The sequence below is a fragment of the Lithobates pipiens genome, unplaced genomic scaffold, assembly GCF_037356315.1.
Source record: "Lithobates pipiens isolate NorthernLeopardFrog02 unplaced genomic scaffold, aLitPip1_a1.2 Scaffold_3, whole genome shotgun sequence".
Classification (NCBI taxonomy): domain Eukaryota; kingdom Metazoa; phylum Chordata; class Amphibia; order Anura; family Ranidae; genus Lithobates; species Lithobates pipiens.
In genome coordinates, this window is record NW_027507790.1 from 40883642 (window position 1) to 40901953 (window position 18312).

The following is an 18312-nucleotide window of genomic DNA, read 5'->3' on the forward strand; positions in this document are numbered from 1 at the left end:
TGCACATGTTCGTTTGCTCTCAATTTCTTGGCACTGGGCTGAAAATGTAGAGGCCGATCTGCTAAAAGCCTAAAGATTTACTGCTGCTCAGGGGCTCGGGGCTTCAACAAAATGGCAGCCACCAGCAAGAAGAAACAGGAACCTGGAGACAATTTACAGCACACACTAATTTTGGTAGAATAATTATTAACATGGAATGTAAGTTCCTTCCTAATGAACATTATTTGTTATTAAGTTGTTATGGGTGAAGTTCCACTTTAAATACTCAAGATCTTTAAAGTGTATTAGAAGCCAGTGTAAATAGGGAAAAATACAGTGCTAAACCCTAAAAGTGAAAATTAAACTGCTAACACACAAACAAACATAGTCCCAATAGTAATGTTGAAAAATAAGTGTAGCGCTAAAAGAAACCCAACAGGTGTCACAATGAAAGTATCAAAATGAATAGATCAAAGATAACCTATGAAACCTAGATAAATAATATAGTATAATATCACAGTGATGTGCAAATGCCAAACATAAATCAAATTGCCAATATCCACATATAAAAAGTCCACTGGGTAGAGGAATAGTCTTCTTCTTTCACCATGTTTGAGTATCGATGATTGTGAGCACCCTGTCTAAGCCCCTGTACACACGGTCGGAGATTCCGACAACCAAATCCGTCGGATTTTGTCCGACAGATCTTGTCCGAAACTGTTGCATACACACGGTCAGACAAAGTTGTCGGAAAATCCGATCTTTCAGAACGTGATGACGTAATTTAGTTACGATGGGACTACGTTCAGGCTAGTAGCCAATAGCTTTGATGTAGGAATTTGATCTGAGCATGCGTGGCACTTGGTCTGATCGGAATTCTCTACACATGATCGGATTATGTCCGATCGGAGCAGTTTGTCGGAAAATATTTCCAGCAAGTTGGAAAATTTGGTCCAACGGATATTCAGACGGAAACAGTCCGATGCATACCACACACAGTCGGAATATCCGACAAAACGCTCCAATCGGACACATTCTGACAGAAATCTCCGACCGTGTGTACAAGGGCTTAGACTGGTTTGGATTCTTTAGGAAGCTCCACTCTGGAACCATCGCTCTGGAACTACCATCCAATTCCATCCAGATTGGTGTTACAGTCTTTGTGCCTTTTTCCAGCCTGGCACCATCCTGCACTGGGAAACCAGTATTACAAGCCTTCCTGACGCACTGCCGTATGGTTTGTGCGTCCATCTGTTCTGGTAAAAGTACCCATTCCATCATCAGAATATGTTTTATGATGTCATCTTAGCCTGCTGTGATCACATGATATTTGCCTCTGTTTGGGACTTAGAGCTATTCCTCTACCCAGTGGACTTTTTATATGTGGACATTGCCCATTTGATTTATGTTTGGCATTTGCACATCACTGTGATATTATACTATATTATCTATCTAGGTTTCATAGGTTATCCTTGATATATTCACTTTGATACTTTCATTGTATCGCCTGTTGGGTTTCTTTTAGTGCTACTGTATTAGAAGCCAGACAGGGTGTTGTTTCACTGGTATGATGTAGAAGGCACCTCTAGCTATCTGAGAGTCAAATTTAATACGGAGCACCTGTTGTGGAATCCAGCCATACCACTTGAATTACAATGGAACAATAAGGAAGTTCATTAAAGGACAAGTGCAATATTTACCTAAAGAAAACCAAGCCTTCCTCCCAGGATTGAAATAAACTAAGCTCAGCCATCCCTTCCACTGGTGGTCCAAAGAGGGCACCATAATACACTGTCTATATCCCAGCCTTTAAAAATCTAGTGCTAGGTTTCCTGTGCCTGCACACATATGTCCTATAGACTTGAATAAGTCATTGCTCATTCTTATACAAATTTATAAGAAGTTATAAGGTGTGAGTAGGCCAGCACTAGATTTTTACAGCAGGGATGTAGGCAGGGCCGGGACAAGGGGTGGGCAGGAGGGACGGCTGCCCCTGGCGCAATGGTTTATTGCAGGGGTAGGGGGCACCCTGACCCTAACCCTAAGGGAAAGGCGGGTGCAGTTTGGCGTCTTTGCCCTGGGCGTTGGATGACCTTGTCCCGGCACTGGATGTAGGCATCTCAGTAGGCCACTCCTGCCAGAAAAAAAAGTAAGAACCTGCAGGTGGGATAGATAGCCTGTGATTGTAAAAAGATACAAGCATTTAATGCATAAAGAAATCTCAAAATTTTTAATATGCAGGACAGATACACCATAAAAACACAAATCTAGCCAGCCCCATCTTGCCTCTACATCACTAAAGAGGCATATAATAGCCTAAGGTCAAGCAAAAACTTTACTTTACCTGCCAGGTCTCTACTGAGCTGGCACTGTGTGTGCCCTGGCTCTGACATTTAATCTTACAGCCTGACACATGGGCTAAGATCAGTACCTTGGCTCTGAAGTTTAATCTTACAGCCTGGCACATGGGTTTAGTTCTTAACAGGGTCTGGCCAAAGGGAATAATGGCAGTACACATCTTCAAGATGGTACATGTGTCAGTCAGACTGCCATTATTCTCTATGCAACAGACTGTAGGATGAAAAATCTTTTGGCTTGAAGATGTCCCTATGTAGAAGATAACATTTTTGAACCTAAACATGCATACATTCTACAATCTTCAGGTAGGAACTGGACCTGTGGTGTGAACTGGACTGGGTTAGGTCTGCTTTTCTATAGTTCACCAAGGTTCATTCAGAGGTAGAACATCCATGCTTGCAAAATCCTAAAACTAACTAGGTGACAGAACTGTCAGTGTCTGAAAATGAAAAAAAAATCATAGTTTTCTAAACCAAGAAAATGTATATATTTGTTACACCATTCGGTAAAGCATCAATTTTAACCACTTCAGCCCCGGAAGATTTGGCTGCTCAATGACCAGGCCATTTTTTGCAATTCAGGCACTGCGTCGCTTTAACTGACAATTGCGCGGTCGTGCGACACTATACCCAAACAAAATTGACATCCTTTTTTTTCCCCACAAATAGAGCTTTCTTTTGGTGGTATTTGATCATCTCTGCAGTTTTTATTTTTAGCGCTATAAACAAAAATTTACAATTTTGAAAAAAAAAACAATATTCTGTACTTTTTGCTATGATAAAGATCCCCAATTTTTTTTAAAAAAGCAAATTTTTTCCTCAGTTTAGGCCAATATGTATTCTTCTCCATGTTTTTGGTAATCGCAATAAGCGTGTATTGATTGGTTTGCACAAAAGTTATAGTGTCTACAAAATAGGGGATAGATTTATGGCATTTTTATTATTATTTTTTTTTTTTTACTAGTAATGGCGGTGATCTGTGATTTTTATTGGGACTGAGACATTATGGCGGACACATCAGACACATTTTTTGAAACCATTGACAATTATACAGCGATCAGTGCTATAAAAATGCACTGATTTCTATGTAAATGTTACTGGCAGGGAAAGGGTTAACACTAGGGGGCGATCAAGTGGTTAACTATGTTCTATTGTGTGTGTTCTAACTGTGGGGTGAGGGGACTGACTATAGGAGATGACAGATCATGGTTCATAGCTGTTAGGGACTCATAATCTGCCTCTCCTCACAGAACAGGGATGTGTGTGTTTACACACACGTCCCTGTTCTGCCTCTCATGCCCGTGATGGCGCTCAGCTGACGGTCATCACATCCACCGGCCACGAGCATCGGCACCCCCGTAACGCAGCGGGCACACCTACTATCCTCACTGAAAGGACCCAATGTACAGCTACAACGGTTTGCAGGATTGTGTCAACCTACCATAGTATAATGGCGGCAGCTGGTCGGCAAGTGGTTAAACAATGGCATGATAGATACAACAATTACACTATATCCTGCTATGCTATCTGCCCTGTACATTTTCAATGCCAGTCACACATCTTGTCAGCTTTTAGTAAGTACTGTTCTGTGCAGTGGCAGATCTACTGCCAGGTCATCACACGTGAGACTTTTATAGGGTCTGTGAGCATGTGAAGCCCTGGGTAACCCAATCCTCCAGTTTCTAACCTATACATATCTGAAGTGTAGCACTGACCCCGAAGGAGCGGCTGGTTTTGTTGGGCTTACCGTTACCTTCTTGACCTCGTGTGCGTCTAGGGATTTCCCGAGGTAGATGGCCCAAAGAACTGCAGAGACTGACACTGGATCCACTTTTATTGTATTTATTGGACAACAAGTAGATAGAACAGTCTCTTAATGAAGGGTAGAGGGTTAGGTAGGAAATTCAGGTACCGTATATACTCGAGTATAAGCCGAGATTTTCAGCCTCTTTTTTGAGGCTGAAAGTGCCCCCTCGGCTTATACTCGAGTCACCGCTGTCTGACTGCTCGATCAGCGTATCGAGCAGACAGACGGCGGACATTAAAATTCAAAAGCCGCGCCTCCTTCTCCGCCTCCGCCTGTGATAGGCGGAACACTGAATTTCCCAGCAGTCAGTGTTCCGCCTATCACGGACATCCGCTCATTCTCATACTACGGACGAGGATGAGAGGATGTCCGTGATAGGCGGAACACAGGCTGCTGGGAAATTGAGTGTTCCGCCTATCACAGGCGGAGGCGGAGGCGCGGCTTTTGAATTGTAGAATGGCCGCCGAGAAGAGCGGCGATCCTGGAGCGGCGATCCATCGGCACGACACGGGACGGAGGAGGCACGGGACGGAGGAGGCACGGGACGGAGGAGGCACGGGACGGAGGAGGCACGGGACGGAGGAGGCTCGGGACGGAGGAGGCTCGGGACGACGGCGGCTCGGGACGGAGGCTCGGGACACAGGTAGGCTGGACACACACACAAGGCTGCACGGACACACACACAGGGATGGATGGATGGATGGACACACACACACACACACACACACACACACACACACACACACACAGGGATGGATGGATGGATGGATGGATACACACACACACACACACACACACACAGGGATGGATGGATGGATGGATGGATGGATACACACACACACACACACACACACACACAGGGATGGATGGATGGATGGATACACACACAGGGATGGATGGACGGACACACACACAGGGATGGATGGATGGATGGATGGACACACACACAGGGATGGATGGACGGACACACACACAGGGATGGACGGACACACAGGGATGGACAGCCATGTCTCACCCTCGGCTTATACACGAGTCAATAAGTTTTCCAGTTTTTTGGGGGTAAATTGGGGGCCTCGGCTTATATTCGGGTCGGCCTATACTCGAGTATATACGGTACTCTTGGAACTATAAAAGATAGGAAGTCTCTCACTATAGAAATCCAGAGAATTGCCACTCACAACTGGATTCTCACAGCTACCAGATAGACCTCCCCTCACTAGGCCTAGCAGCCAATAGAGTGTTTGAATAAAGTGAAGCCTCTGCCACAGACCTGCATATAGAACACTGGAACAAAGTCTCTGCCACAGACTTGGATATAGAACACTTGAACAAAGTCTCTGCCGCTGACTTGATGTAGAACACTTGTGAATAAAGTCTCTGCCACAGACTTGATGTAGAACACTTGTGAATAAAGTCTCTGCCACAGACTTGAATATAACTGAAGGATGTAGATAAATTTAGAGAGCCATCATATGGTACCAATATCTCGCAGCTGGTCCGGCGATACCGTGTGAGGGTAGATTCGCTTGGTGTCTTTCAACTGAGCCTCCAGGCTCTTTCTGAGAAGCCAGCCTTCAGCGTGGCCTTCTCCCGAAGAGTCCTCCCCTGGTTGCTTCTCCAGTTGCTGGGCCTCTCCACAGATGTGACGGCACCGGATCACCTTTGAATCCTCCTTCCAGTTACTTTGCCTCGGGTTAGCAAGCCCCGAGACTCAGGATTGGATGGATCCGCACCCCAGGCCATGAGGGCCATGGGGGCTAGTCAGGAGGATCAGGACAAAACAGACAGAAAGATCTTCTGGACCCCCTCCCAGAATGCACAGCAAGATGACACTCCCACTGGTCTGGTTCTGAGAAAGAATGGCACTCAATGCACCTAGCTAAACTGCGTTCTCACACTTTCCAGTGATGACAGCGCCACCTGTGGCCAAGCAGAACACAGTGCAATCCAGCTAGACTGGTACTGAAACCATAATTTGGTATAATTGACCCTAAAACCCAATTGTGGTTTTAGGAACTTTAAATAGAAAAAAACACATATTGCGTGCTCTTCAGGAGCCGGCGCTACATACTCCCCCTTCCCAATTAGACGATGTCCTCATCGTCTGGGAAAGAAAGGAAAAACTTCTGATCCTAGAAAAATTGAGTACCTGAACTTTAGAGGTGGAAAGGGGAAGGGAAAGAAAAACAAAAAAACATTGAGCAATGTAAAATGTTTAACAATTTTACACAGGCAGGTTACATGTTGTACAACCCAATTCCTAACTATCTATACCACCCACTCTCCGGCAGCTTGATAGGTTCTCTTGATGATTCCTGCAAACAAACACACACAAAAACAACAAAACACACTTTGTTTATATATCTTTAGAAGGCAAAATCTCACAACTAGTGAGACTCTCTCTAGTGGCGAGAGTTATTAAATGCCAGTCCTTTCCTTGAGACAAGTACTGTGGTGCGTAGAAGATCTTGAACGCGGAGTTTCTTTAGAACCCTAAACTCTAAACAACTAGCCCACAGTCCTTGAATTCAAGAAAGAAAAGAGAAAAGCTTTTTGAGGGGAAAAAACACAGTCTCAATAGTTCATTCTACCAGTAAAACCTTGGGTGCGGTAAAGTCAAAGCTTTCCCCTGCACATCTACTGTGGTTATGAAGTAGACCACATTGTCTCTTCCTGGCCTGCAGATTACAACCTTGTCTGCATAGATGTGCCTTCCATAACTCCAGTGTTGTAGGCAACCAGTAAACCTCTCGTACATGTCCGGAGCAAACACTTTTTCCTGAAAGGCTTTGGAACCTTAAGGTAGTTCCAGACATCATCCGCATACCATTCTTCCCGGTTTTTCTCTATCACATCCATAATTTCCTTGGGCACATACGGAAACTCTAGTCCATACTGCAACCCACTTATTAAGCAGCCGCTGGGACTGTGCGAGTCTGGGTAGAGCTCTGGCACTTCCATCCCCGGGAGGCACAGAAGAGTTTGAGGACTTGCGCACTAGGGCAAAGGAGGTTTTTCTGGGTACAGGAAGATTTACAGGCTTAGGTAAAGTTAATTCTATGGTGGTCGGGGTTTTCGCCCATGGCGATACACCAGCCGGAGATACTACAGGTTACGGCAACATCATCCGTGTTGGCCCAAAGCATCTCTTGGGACATTGTCTCAAAGAGGTCATCATCTCCAGCATCAGAAAGAGATTCTAGCTCTGAATCTCTGAACTCCTTCGTGGGCAGATAATTTGTCACAGTCCCGCCCAACACAATGGCCCCAGTTTTCTCACCGGTAGTATTGGTAGACTTCTCTGGTACGATCTCCCTCCTCCGATCTGGTTCAGGTGAACTCCGTGACAGTCCTCGACTGCAGCCGCAGGAGGACTTGACATGGCCCACTTTCTCCAAAGCAGGCATGGTGGTTGTGGTGATGGTGGACGAAGCAGTGTCCATGTTGTTCCGGAGTAGTTCCTCCGACAGTAGCAGTAGTAGTAGTAGTAGTGGTGTCATCTCCCTCCAGAATGCTAACAGCAACAGACATCGTAGCTGTGGTAAGCCTCACCAAAGGAGTAAAGACAGCAGACTCCTCAGTGGCCATGCCCATGGCCCAGTCCATGCAGTAAGCCTTCGGCGGCACAAAGGGCTGTTCCACTTTGTAAAGGTATTCTCCACATCCGAGACAGCGAACAAATGGCCAGGGATTTGTGACCAGTCCCTCACACTTGCCACAAAGCATCCCAAGGGCCTTGATGTCTCCCAACGTATACAGGATGAAACGCCCTTGAGGTGCCAGGCGAATCCCCGTATCGGTCAACACAGTCCCAGGGAGTCTCACACTCATAGGAGTTCCCACAGAAGGCATCCTGGGTCCCATGGTGGACAACATTCCCGGAACTCTGAACTCTGAACATTTTTTCTTCACTTGCTTCTGCAATAAAACACAACCTCCCTCCTCTATCTCCTACAACACTCTCACACGATGCACAGCAATATGACACTCCCACCGGGCTGGTTCTGAGAAAGAATGGCACTTAATGCGTTCTCACACTTGCCAGTGATGACAGCCCCACCTGTGGCCAAGCAGAACCCAATGCAATCCAGCTAGACTGGTACTGAAACCATAATTTGGTACAATTGACCCTAAAACCCAACTGTGGTTTTAGGAACTTTAAATAGAAAAAAACACACAGCGCATGCTCTTCATGAGCTGGTGTTGTGCCATATAGTGTCCGGCCATCATATAGCGTCCGCCCCATACTGCGCATGCGCAGTATGGAGCAGAAGAAACTTCGGAAAATCTCTGAAGTTGAACGGCTCCTGCGCCGTGAGTGGAGGTGGTGGCCCCACCATCCAAGCGGACATAGGGTTGTGAATATTAGAGGGCCCCTCGCAGACGAGCTTCGCTCGCCACGCTTCGGGCTCGGCCTCGCTGCGCTCGGCTCTTTTATATTCCTACTCTATGTCCACTTGGATAGTGGGGATGGAACCTGGACTCACGCCGCAGGCGCTGTTCATCCTCGGCAATTTTCGGAATCTGTGTTGCTGTGTACTGCGCATGGGGGACCTTATATGTCAAGACACCGGCGCTACAGAAGTATTACTGTTTACCATCTATGAAAGGAACAATTCTACATTTTATCCAGTGGACAGAGGCAGTCTGAGGGCTTAAAGCGGAGGGGCGGTTATAAAAAAAAAAAAAAAAAAAAGTCAGCAGCTGCAAACACTGCAGCTGCTGACTTAATAAACACACTCACCTGTCCAGGGCGCCCGCGATGTCGGCCGCCCGAGGCCGACCCGTCCCTCGGCTCTCGGGTCCCGGCGCCGCCATCCCTTGTAAGGGAAACAGGCAGCGGAGCCTTATGGCTTCACTGCCCGTTTCCTACTGCGCATGCGCGAGTCCCGCTGCTACTGCGCATGCGCGAGTCCCGCAGCGCTTTCTGAATGGGACGCGCTGTGTTCTGGAACACACAGTTCCCAGAACACAGCGCGACTCATTACCCAGAAGACGCCGCGACGAAGAGAGAAGACAGAAGATCTCCGCGGAGGAGGAAGAGGAAGATTAGGATAAAGTGCCTAGCAACAGGCATTTCTGGTAAGTAAAAAAAATAATATTTTTTCATTTTTTTTTTTTTTGATTTTTTGTAATTTTTAACATTTTTTTGTTTTTCAGGGTGGCCCTCCCCTTTAAGGTGGCTATGGAGTAAAATGCATTGGTCCATTGGTACTTTAAAGCTGATCTCCAGGCAAACATTTAAATGCATTTCTGTAATGCATACATAGGAAAAGTCCCTCCTTCTAAAAAAAAAAAAAAAAAATAGACAACCCATCCAGCCCAAAGACATGAATTTTCTCTGCTGCTATCAAGCTAGGTATCCTCCCTGTCCCTAGCCTTGAACTAGACAACGAAGGAGCAACAACAGACTGATGGTCACCTCTGTGCTCTCTCCCCCTGTCAGCATGTTTATTGTCACCAGATTTAAAAGCAGCTCACCCGATTGGCTCAGAAGTATGTAATTATATTAGTTGCATTTAATACACTTTTAAAGTGGAAAAAAAGCCTAAAGCTGGATATAAATGGATCGAAATTTGGACGGTTCTGCAGGGAATTTCGATCTAGGTATGTGCTAGCTGGTTGTACACAAGTCGATCTATCGAACGACTTGTGTACAACCAGCCTGCTGGATTTTTCCCTAACGATCAGTGCTGACCAGGTATAGCTGGCAACACTAATCACTGCATTCTGGAAAGCTCCACGCCAGCGGAATACAATAGCTCAGCGGGAGTGTATGGATGGGGGAATCAGTTCATTTTTTACCTCCAACTCGCTAGCTTAAGTCTAACTATTCTTAAAAATGTTTCCTTGCACCTCATCCTACCAAACCTGTATAAAAAAAGATTTGTTTAATTACCTATTTTTAATCCGCTCCAATCCGTTCACATGATGCTGGATCTGTAGCTCAGGTGGGCATGCAACAAGGGGTGTGAATTGCGGGAAACATGACCTCACCCATAGATTCCCATAGCCCTGCCTTTGTCCAAGATCCCTCTTCTACCCTGCAGCAACCGCTCACTGACACAGCAAGGCACATTTTAAAGAATATTTAGACTTAAAGCGGTAGTAAACCAGCTGAAATTATTATTTTTTTCATACCTGCAAGGGAAAAGCACCGCATACTAGCTCATTATGAAATACTTAGCTTAGAACAAGGCCCCGACATCTCGCCCGATACACGCAGAGGGAGCTGATATGTTCCCTCGGCGTGTCTTCCGGATATCGTGGCTCCGGCGCTGTGAGTGGCCGGAGCGGCAATATCCTCACTCCCGCGCATTCGCGCGGGTGATTTCTTTCTGGCAGGGTCCAGCGTCTGCGGGGCTTCCAGACGAGAAACCCCTGTGCGCATGCGCCTCTGCAATCAGCGGCTCATTGCCAGGGGAATATCTCCTAAACCATACAGGTTTAGGAGATATTTTTTTTACCTACAGGTAAACCTTATTATAGGCTTACCTGTAAGTAAAAGTGAAAAAAAAGACTATACAACCGCTTTAAGACCGGTTCACACCATGCCCGCACATGAATCGCACAGGAACAAGCTGTGCATTCCTGTGTGCTTCACGTGTGCTTCTGTGCAATTTCAGCCCATTCATTTTTGCATGCACTACTTTTTAATACACACTGCAACCAGATTGCATGGTATATGTGATCTGGTGCTGGAGCTGATCATGTGACGGGTCTGGAGCAGCCTGAAAATAGGTAAGTATACAGGTCTTTTCTTCCACAGAGCATTTCTCAGAGTAGTTTGTTTTTGACCAGAATTCTACCTTAAGCTTTACGATACAGTGCCTTTAAAAAGTATTCACACCCCTTGAAATTTTCCACATTTTGTCATGTTACAACCAAAAACGTAAATGTATTTTATTGGGATTGTATGTGATAGACCAACACAAAGTGGCACATAATTGTGAAGTGAAAGGAAAATGATAAATGGTTTTCAAATTTTTTAATAAATAAATATGGGAAAAGTGTGGTGTGCATTTGTACTCAGTCCCCTTTACTCTGATACCCCTAACTAAAATCTAGTCGAACTATATGCCTTCAGAAGCCACCTAATTATTAACGAGAGTCCATTTGTGTGTAATTTAATCTCAGTATAAATACAGCTGTTCTGTGAAGCCCTCAGATATTTGTTAGACAGCATCATGAAGGCCAAGGAACACACCAGGCAGGTCAAGGATAAAGTTGTGGAGAAGTTTAAAGCAGGGTTAGGTTATAAAATATCCCAAGCTTTGAACATCCCACAGAGCACTGTCCAATCCATCATCTGAAAATAGAAAGATTATGGCACAACTGCAAACCTACCAAGACATGGCCGTCCACCTAAACTGACAGGCCGGGCAAGGAGAGCATTAATCAGAGAAGCAGCCAAGAGGCCCATGGTAACTCTGGAGGAGCTGCAGAGATCCACAGTTTAGGTGGGGGAATCTGTCCACAGGACAACTAATAGTCGTGCACTCCACAAATCTGACCTTTATGGAAGAGTGGCAAGAAGAAAGCCATTGTTGAAAGAAAGCCATAAGAAGTCTTGTTTGCAGTTTGTGAGAAGCACATGGCTTCTCACAAACTGCAAACAGGACTTCTTATGGGAGGACACAGCAAACATGGGAGGACACAGCAAACATGTGGAAGAAGGTGCTCTGGTCAGATGAGACCAAAATTGAACTTTTCAGCCTAAAAGCAAAACACTATGGGGATTATTTACTAAAGGAAAATCTACTTTGCACTGCAAGTGCACTTGAAAGTAAAGTCGCTGTAGATCCGAGGGGGACATGCAAGAAAAATTAAAAACAGCATTTTAGCTTGCACATGATTGGATGATAAAATCAGCAGAGCCTCCACTCATTTCTGTCGAAAAATCTGACAGACTTTAGAAATAGAACATATTTTAAATCTTTCCGACGGAATCAATTCCTATCGGAAAATCTGTTCGTCTGTATGCTATTCCAACAGACCAAATACGACGCAAGGGCAGCTATTGGCTACTGGTTACTGAACTTCCTTTTCTAGTACCGTCATACGTCATCGCGTTAAACGATCAGACTTTGGTGTGATCGTGTGTAGGCAAGTCTGTTTCAGCGGAAATCCGTCGGAACACTGTCGAAAAGTCTGTTGAAAAGTCAGTCAGAGTTCATTCAGATGGAAAGTCCGGTCGTGTGTACGCGGCATTAGATTGAGAGTGACTGCACCTCCAAGTGCACTTGCAGTGCAAAGTGGATTTTCCTTTCATAAATAACCCCCTGTGTTTTTTTTTTTACTAAAGGCAAATCCACTTTGCACTACAAGTGCACTGCAAGTGCAGTCACTGTATATTGGAGGGGGACATGAAAGGAAAATAAAAACCAGCATTTTTGCTTATACATGATTGGATGATCAAATCAACAGAACTTCCCGATTTCAGATCTTCCCCTCAGATCTACAGCGACTGCACTTCCAAGTGCACTTGTAGTGTAGACTGGATTTTACCATTAGTAAATCAACCCCAAATCTCAAACACTGCACATCACCGTGAACACACCATGCCCACCATGAAACACGGTGGTTGCAGCATGATACATCATGTTGTGGGGATGCTTTTCTTCAGCAGGGACAGGAAAGCTGGTCGGAGTTGATGGGAAGATGGATGGAGCCAAATACAGGGCAATCTTAGAAGTAAACCTGTTAGCCCTTGTACACACGGTGGGACTGTGACATGATAATGGGCGGGGACATCATCCAGCGATGTCCCTATACAAGTCGCTGCACGCCGCGTGCCTGTCATACTGACCGGGGACAGCGACGAGGCAACATCTCCAGAAGAGAAGAACAGAAGACGGCGGCAGCGGCGACAGAAGACCGGGCCACCGCTTGTAAAAGAGCTAGAAGAAGGCACGGTGGCCCGGCAAGAAGAACCGAAGAGGGGGACAAGACCACCGAAGAGGGGGACAAGACCCCCGAAGTCGGAAGAAGAGGGTGGCGGCAGCGAAGAAGAAAGCCGGGCTCCTCCGTTAGTAAAAGAGCTAGCAGAAGATAGCGGAGGAGTCCGGCGAGAAGACCCCCGAAGACAGAAGAAGACCCCTGGGGCTGTGCAATAAACTATTTTAACCCTGTGTTGTTGTTTTTTTACATTTTTTTTTCACAGGTGAATGGGTAGGGGTACATTGTACCCCATACTCATTCACATAGAGCTTATTAAAGGCGGCTCCTGGATTCCGATAAGCCCCCCGCCCGCAGACCCCGAGAACCAACGGCCTGGGTTGTCGGGAAGAGGCCCTTGTCCTCATCAACATGGGGACAAGGTGCTTTGGGATGGGGGGGGCGCGGCCCCCCTTTCCCAAGGCACCTCCCCATGTTGAGGGCACATGGCCTGGTACGGCTCAGGAGGGGGGGCACTCGCTCGTCCCCACCCCCTTTCCTGGCCGGCCGGGTAGCGTGCTCGGATAAGGGTCTGATATGGACCTAGGGGGCACCCCCACCCCGTTTTTTCGGCGTAGGGATTCCCCTTTAACTCTATACCAGGTGACAGGGCCAGTGACGCTTCCTTCGCTGGTCCCGGCTACCTGGAGCCGCGCTCAAAATGAGCGGACTTTTCTCCAGGCAGGAAAAGTCCGTTTATTTCAAAAGTACGGCGGGCTAGCATATACACGGCCGTATTGTCCACCGAAATGTGAGTCCGGCGGAAAGATTGTTGTGCAAAACTACTTTCTTAGTCTTAGTCTTAGTCTTTTGGGTAAAATAAGTCCGCCGGAGCCTACACACGGGCGGATTGTCTGGCGGACTTGAGTCTGCCGGACTTTTCCACCGGATTGTTTGGTCGTGTGTACGTGGCATAAGTCATAAAAACAAAGCACTGAATGAATGAAAATGAAGGTATTATTATATCCTGTCTGTCCCTATATTGCCTGTTGGAGACACCTTGTGGAATGAGAAGACATTTTTCTAATGGACACTGAAAACATCCAGACTGGTGTTATAAGACATGCAATGGGTAAAGTGCAGTGACTCACAGAATTGGGATTCCAGTTTTGGACAGTAAACTGATATATGGATGTTTTCTTATAATAAATGATCACATGAAGCTTTCTCTTTGTTCTAAACAGAAAAGCCTGAGAGTGTAAGGATAGGACTTACCCAAATGTACGACCTGGTAGACATACTCTGAATCATGTACAAGGTCACAAAGTGCCATGAGAGATCTCTGCCGAGTGGTTAGGTCAGGGCTCTTCAGTTCCTCATTTAATTTTGGTAAAGCCCTCTCACCAAAGGCAATGGGGGCTTTTGTGGGATCAATGTGGGGTGGTAGGTAAGCTGATATCCTAGCTTCAGCCATTCTTATGCCGCAGATATGCAGGATCCCTATGAACTTTTCTTTGTCCTAAGAGAAAAACAACAATAGAAAGTCAGTTACTGTGTCATACCATTTGATATGTTTCTGGTTTAGAGTATGATAGATATCAAAATTGAGTAAGGTGTTTAACCACTTCCTACCCTGCCCATTGTCAAATGACGTCCGCAGGAGGGATCTCCCAGAACGCTCGGGCCCAAAGGTATGATAGATGTTAGAATCGGACCTATTCGGTCATACCTTTGGTCTGCTGTGTATTTATTTTTTATTAATAAAACTGTCGACTGCTTAACGGTACGTTCGCGAACGGAGTTCTCTTTTGTTTTCCCCTTCCCCTCGCTCGTGGCCGGGAGGCCCGAGCGTTCTGTGTTTCACTACAGGTTTGCGCACTGAAAAACCTTGGCATCCGACGATTCACTGGGGAGCTTTAGATAACTCCAGGTATACAGGGAGATCAGACGGCCACTTTGCCTTTCTCTACGGTGACCGAGAGGAGAAGCAGGACGTACGACGGTTTCCGGAACTCTTCGATCTAGGCTGGTTACCTTCGAATGATCCACATCTATCCACGCCCTCAGTAGTACACCAGAACGGAATACACGCAAAAGAACCCTGCAGAGGGCTGTCTGCTCGCGCTAACGACTCTGCTGGTTTGGAGTCCACCCATTGCGGTAAGAGTCAAACCTTTTTCAGATCTGGATGTGATAGTGGCAAAGTCAGGAAGATTTCACTGAATTCGTAAAAAGGATTGATTTTCCTGTTCGTTGACTTCTTTTTGGAACTAAGATTTCCTGATTACAAAGACTCCTTTTTTTCTTGATTGAACTTCACACAGGATGTTTTTTTGATTGATTTGTATTTTCTATGTGATTTGTATTGAGTTTTTCACTTCAACTTTCACGTATATTTAGCGCAACTTTATGTATAATTTTTTCTGATTTGATCCATATTTTGATATTAGATAGTTTTTAGTTGCAGCTCTTAGGTTTGCCCCAAGCGCGATATTTTTGTTTGTTTTTATAAAAATTGCAGATCGCTTACTAGTAAAAACAAAAAAATATTAAAATAGTCATCAATCTATCCCCTATTTTGTAGACGCTATAACTTTTGTGTAAACCAATCAATATATGCGTATTGCGATTTTTTTTTAACCAAAAATATGTAGAAGACTATATATTAGCCTAAACTGATGAAGAAAAATTATTATTACTTTTTTTTTATTTGGGCATATTTATTATATCAAAAATGAAACAATATTGAGTTTTTCTTTAAATTGTTGCTCTTTTTTTGTTTATAGCGCAAAACATAAAAACCGCACAGGTGATCAAATACCACCAAAATAAATCTCTATTTGTGGGGAAAAAAAGGACATAAATTTTGTTTGGGTACAGAGTCGCACGACCGCGCAATTGTCAGTTGAATCGATGCAGTGCCGTATCACAAAAAATGGCCCGTTTCGGGGCTGAAGTGGTTAAGGACCATCATTTTTTAATCAATTTGTTATTTGAAAAGTTCCCCTTTAACATTTGACTGGTTCTAGGGTGTAGTTAAAGCAACACTTAGTTAAATGTAAACATGAAGACCTTAAAGTGGACCTGAATTTAAAGTAGAACTAAGGCAAAACTTTTATTTTTTTAAATTTTGGATAGATAACCAGTGTCAGTTCACTGCACCGTACCTCCGGCCTATGTTCTAGTGAGAATGGGACACATAGAAAACAATTATTTTCTATGTGCCCCAGCAGTGACTGCCGTTCCTCCAGTGCTGAAAAATGCTTGACCCTTATACATTTAGCGCCAGTTCACACCACATGCAGTCCAGTGCAGTTTTTTTATGCATAAAAAACACATGAAAAGTAGGTTATATGATTTTCAATAGCATATTTCACACCAGTGCTTGCAGTTCCAGTGCATTCCAGTTCCAGAAAAAAATAGGACATGCTGCATTTTTTCTGCACTGGACTGTACTGGAATGCTGTAAAATGCATCAAAAATGCACTGGAACGCACCTAAACACACTGGAACACACATGTCCTTATTCAAGCCCTCCCTCTACCCCACCAACCTGAACAATGTAAGACCCATCTCATTGCTCCTATTCACCTCTAAACTTCTAGAACGCTTAGTCTACAACCGTCTCAGCTCCTACCTCAGTGAAAATAACTTTCTTGACCCCTTACAGTCTGGCTTTCGCACGCAGCGCTCCACGAAAACTGCCTTACTAAAACTCACTAACGATTTACTAACTGCTAAAACCAACAGCCAGTACTCCATACTCCTACTACTTGACTTCTCTATGGGCTTTGATACTGTTGACCACCTGCTCCTCCTCAATAAATTATATTCCCTTGGCCTCCGAGATTCTACTCTATCCTGGTTCTCTGCCTATTTATCACAGCGCTCCTTCGGTGTCACCTACAACTCTGTCTCCCCCTCTCCATTGCCCCTTTCTGTGGGGGTCCCCCAAGGCTCTGTTCTTGGACCCCTTCTCTTCTCTATCTACACCTCCTCCCTTGGTCACTTGATAACCGCCCACAGCTTCCAATAGCACTTATACTCTGATGACACCCAAATCTATCTGTCTACTCCTCACCTCACTCCTTCTGTCTCCTCTTGCATTACTAACTTGCTAACTGACATATCAGCATGGATGTCACACCACTTCCTTAAACTAAATCTATCTAAAACAGAGCTATTAATGTTCCACCCGTCTGTGCCCCCCTCCATGACTTTTCCATCAAAATCAACAACGCAACCATCAAGCCCTCCCCTCGCGCCAGGGTACTAGGTGTAATCCTAGACTCTGACTTGTCATTTCAAGCCCAAGTCCAATCGGTGTCAAAAGTTTGTAGAATTCACCTCCGTAACATCTCTAAAATTTGCCCCTTTTTAACAAATAAATGAAACCACCAAGCTCCTCATTCACTCCCTTGTTATCTCTCACCTTGACTATTTCAATTCCCTTCTCATTGGCCTGCCTCTCCATAGGCTATCCCCTCTTCAGTCTATCAAGAATGCCGCTGCCCAACTCATCCACCTTACCAACCACTCAGTGTCTGCCAACCCTCTCCTCCAATTCCTACACTGGCTTCCAATTCAAAATACTAACCACAACATACATAGCCATTCACAACTCTGCCCCGAGCTACATCACCAATCTTGTCTCCAAATACCACCCAAATTGTCTCCTCCGCTCTTCTCAAGACCTCCTACTCTCAAGCTCTCTCGTCCCCTCCTACCATGCTTATCTCCAGGATTTCTCTAGAGCCTCTCCCTTCCTCTGAGACTCGCAACCTCAACCTCACTATCCCCTGCTCTTGCTACCTTCAGACGATCCCTGAAAAACTCATCTCTTCAGGAAAGCCTATCGTGCCTCCAACTAATCTTCTACCACTTCCATCAACCCATTCCCCACAGTTACACCCTTTCGTACCACCTGCCCCACCTTATAATGCCGCGTAAACACAAGCAGAATTCTCATCGGAAAAAGCTTTAATGGTTTGCCTGTCAGAATTCCGATGAAATTTCGATGGGACTAGAAAAAGGAAGTTCAATACCCAGTAGCCAATAGCTTCCATCTTGTAGTTCAATCTGAATTGCATACACACGATCGGAATTTCCGATAGAAAGTTTTTCCATCAGGAAAATTGAGAACATGCTATCAAATTTTTGCTGGCGGGAATTCGCCCAGCTAAATTCCGATGGAGCATACACACGGTTGCATTTTCCGATGAAAAGCTCTCATCAGTCTTTTGCTGGCCGAAATTCTGATCGTGTGTACGTGGCATTAGATTGTAAGCTCTT

General features: G+C 45.2%; 1 protein-coding gene across 2 annotated transcripts in view; it reads right to left on the reverse strand.

Annotated features, from left to right (window-relative positions):
• RSPH14 (radial spoke head 14 homolog) overlaps window positions 1-18312 on the reverse strand; it is a 362664-nt gene that overhangs the window by 343593 nt on the left and 759 nt on the right. For both annotated transcript variants that reach the window (XM_077461530.1, XM_077461529.1), the window contains exon 2: window positions 14296-14539. In XM_077461530.1, coding sequence (XP_077317656.1) covers window positions 14296-14494 — 199 coding nt within the window. In that variant the 5' untranslated portion in view covers window positions 14495-14539. The remainder of the gene's footprint in view (window positions 1-14295; window positions 14540-18312) is intronic.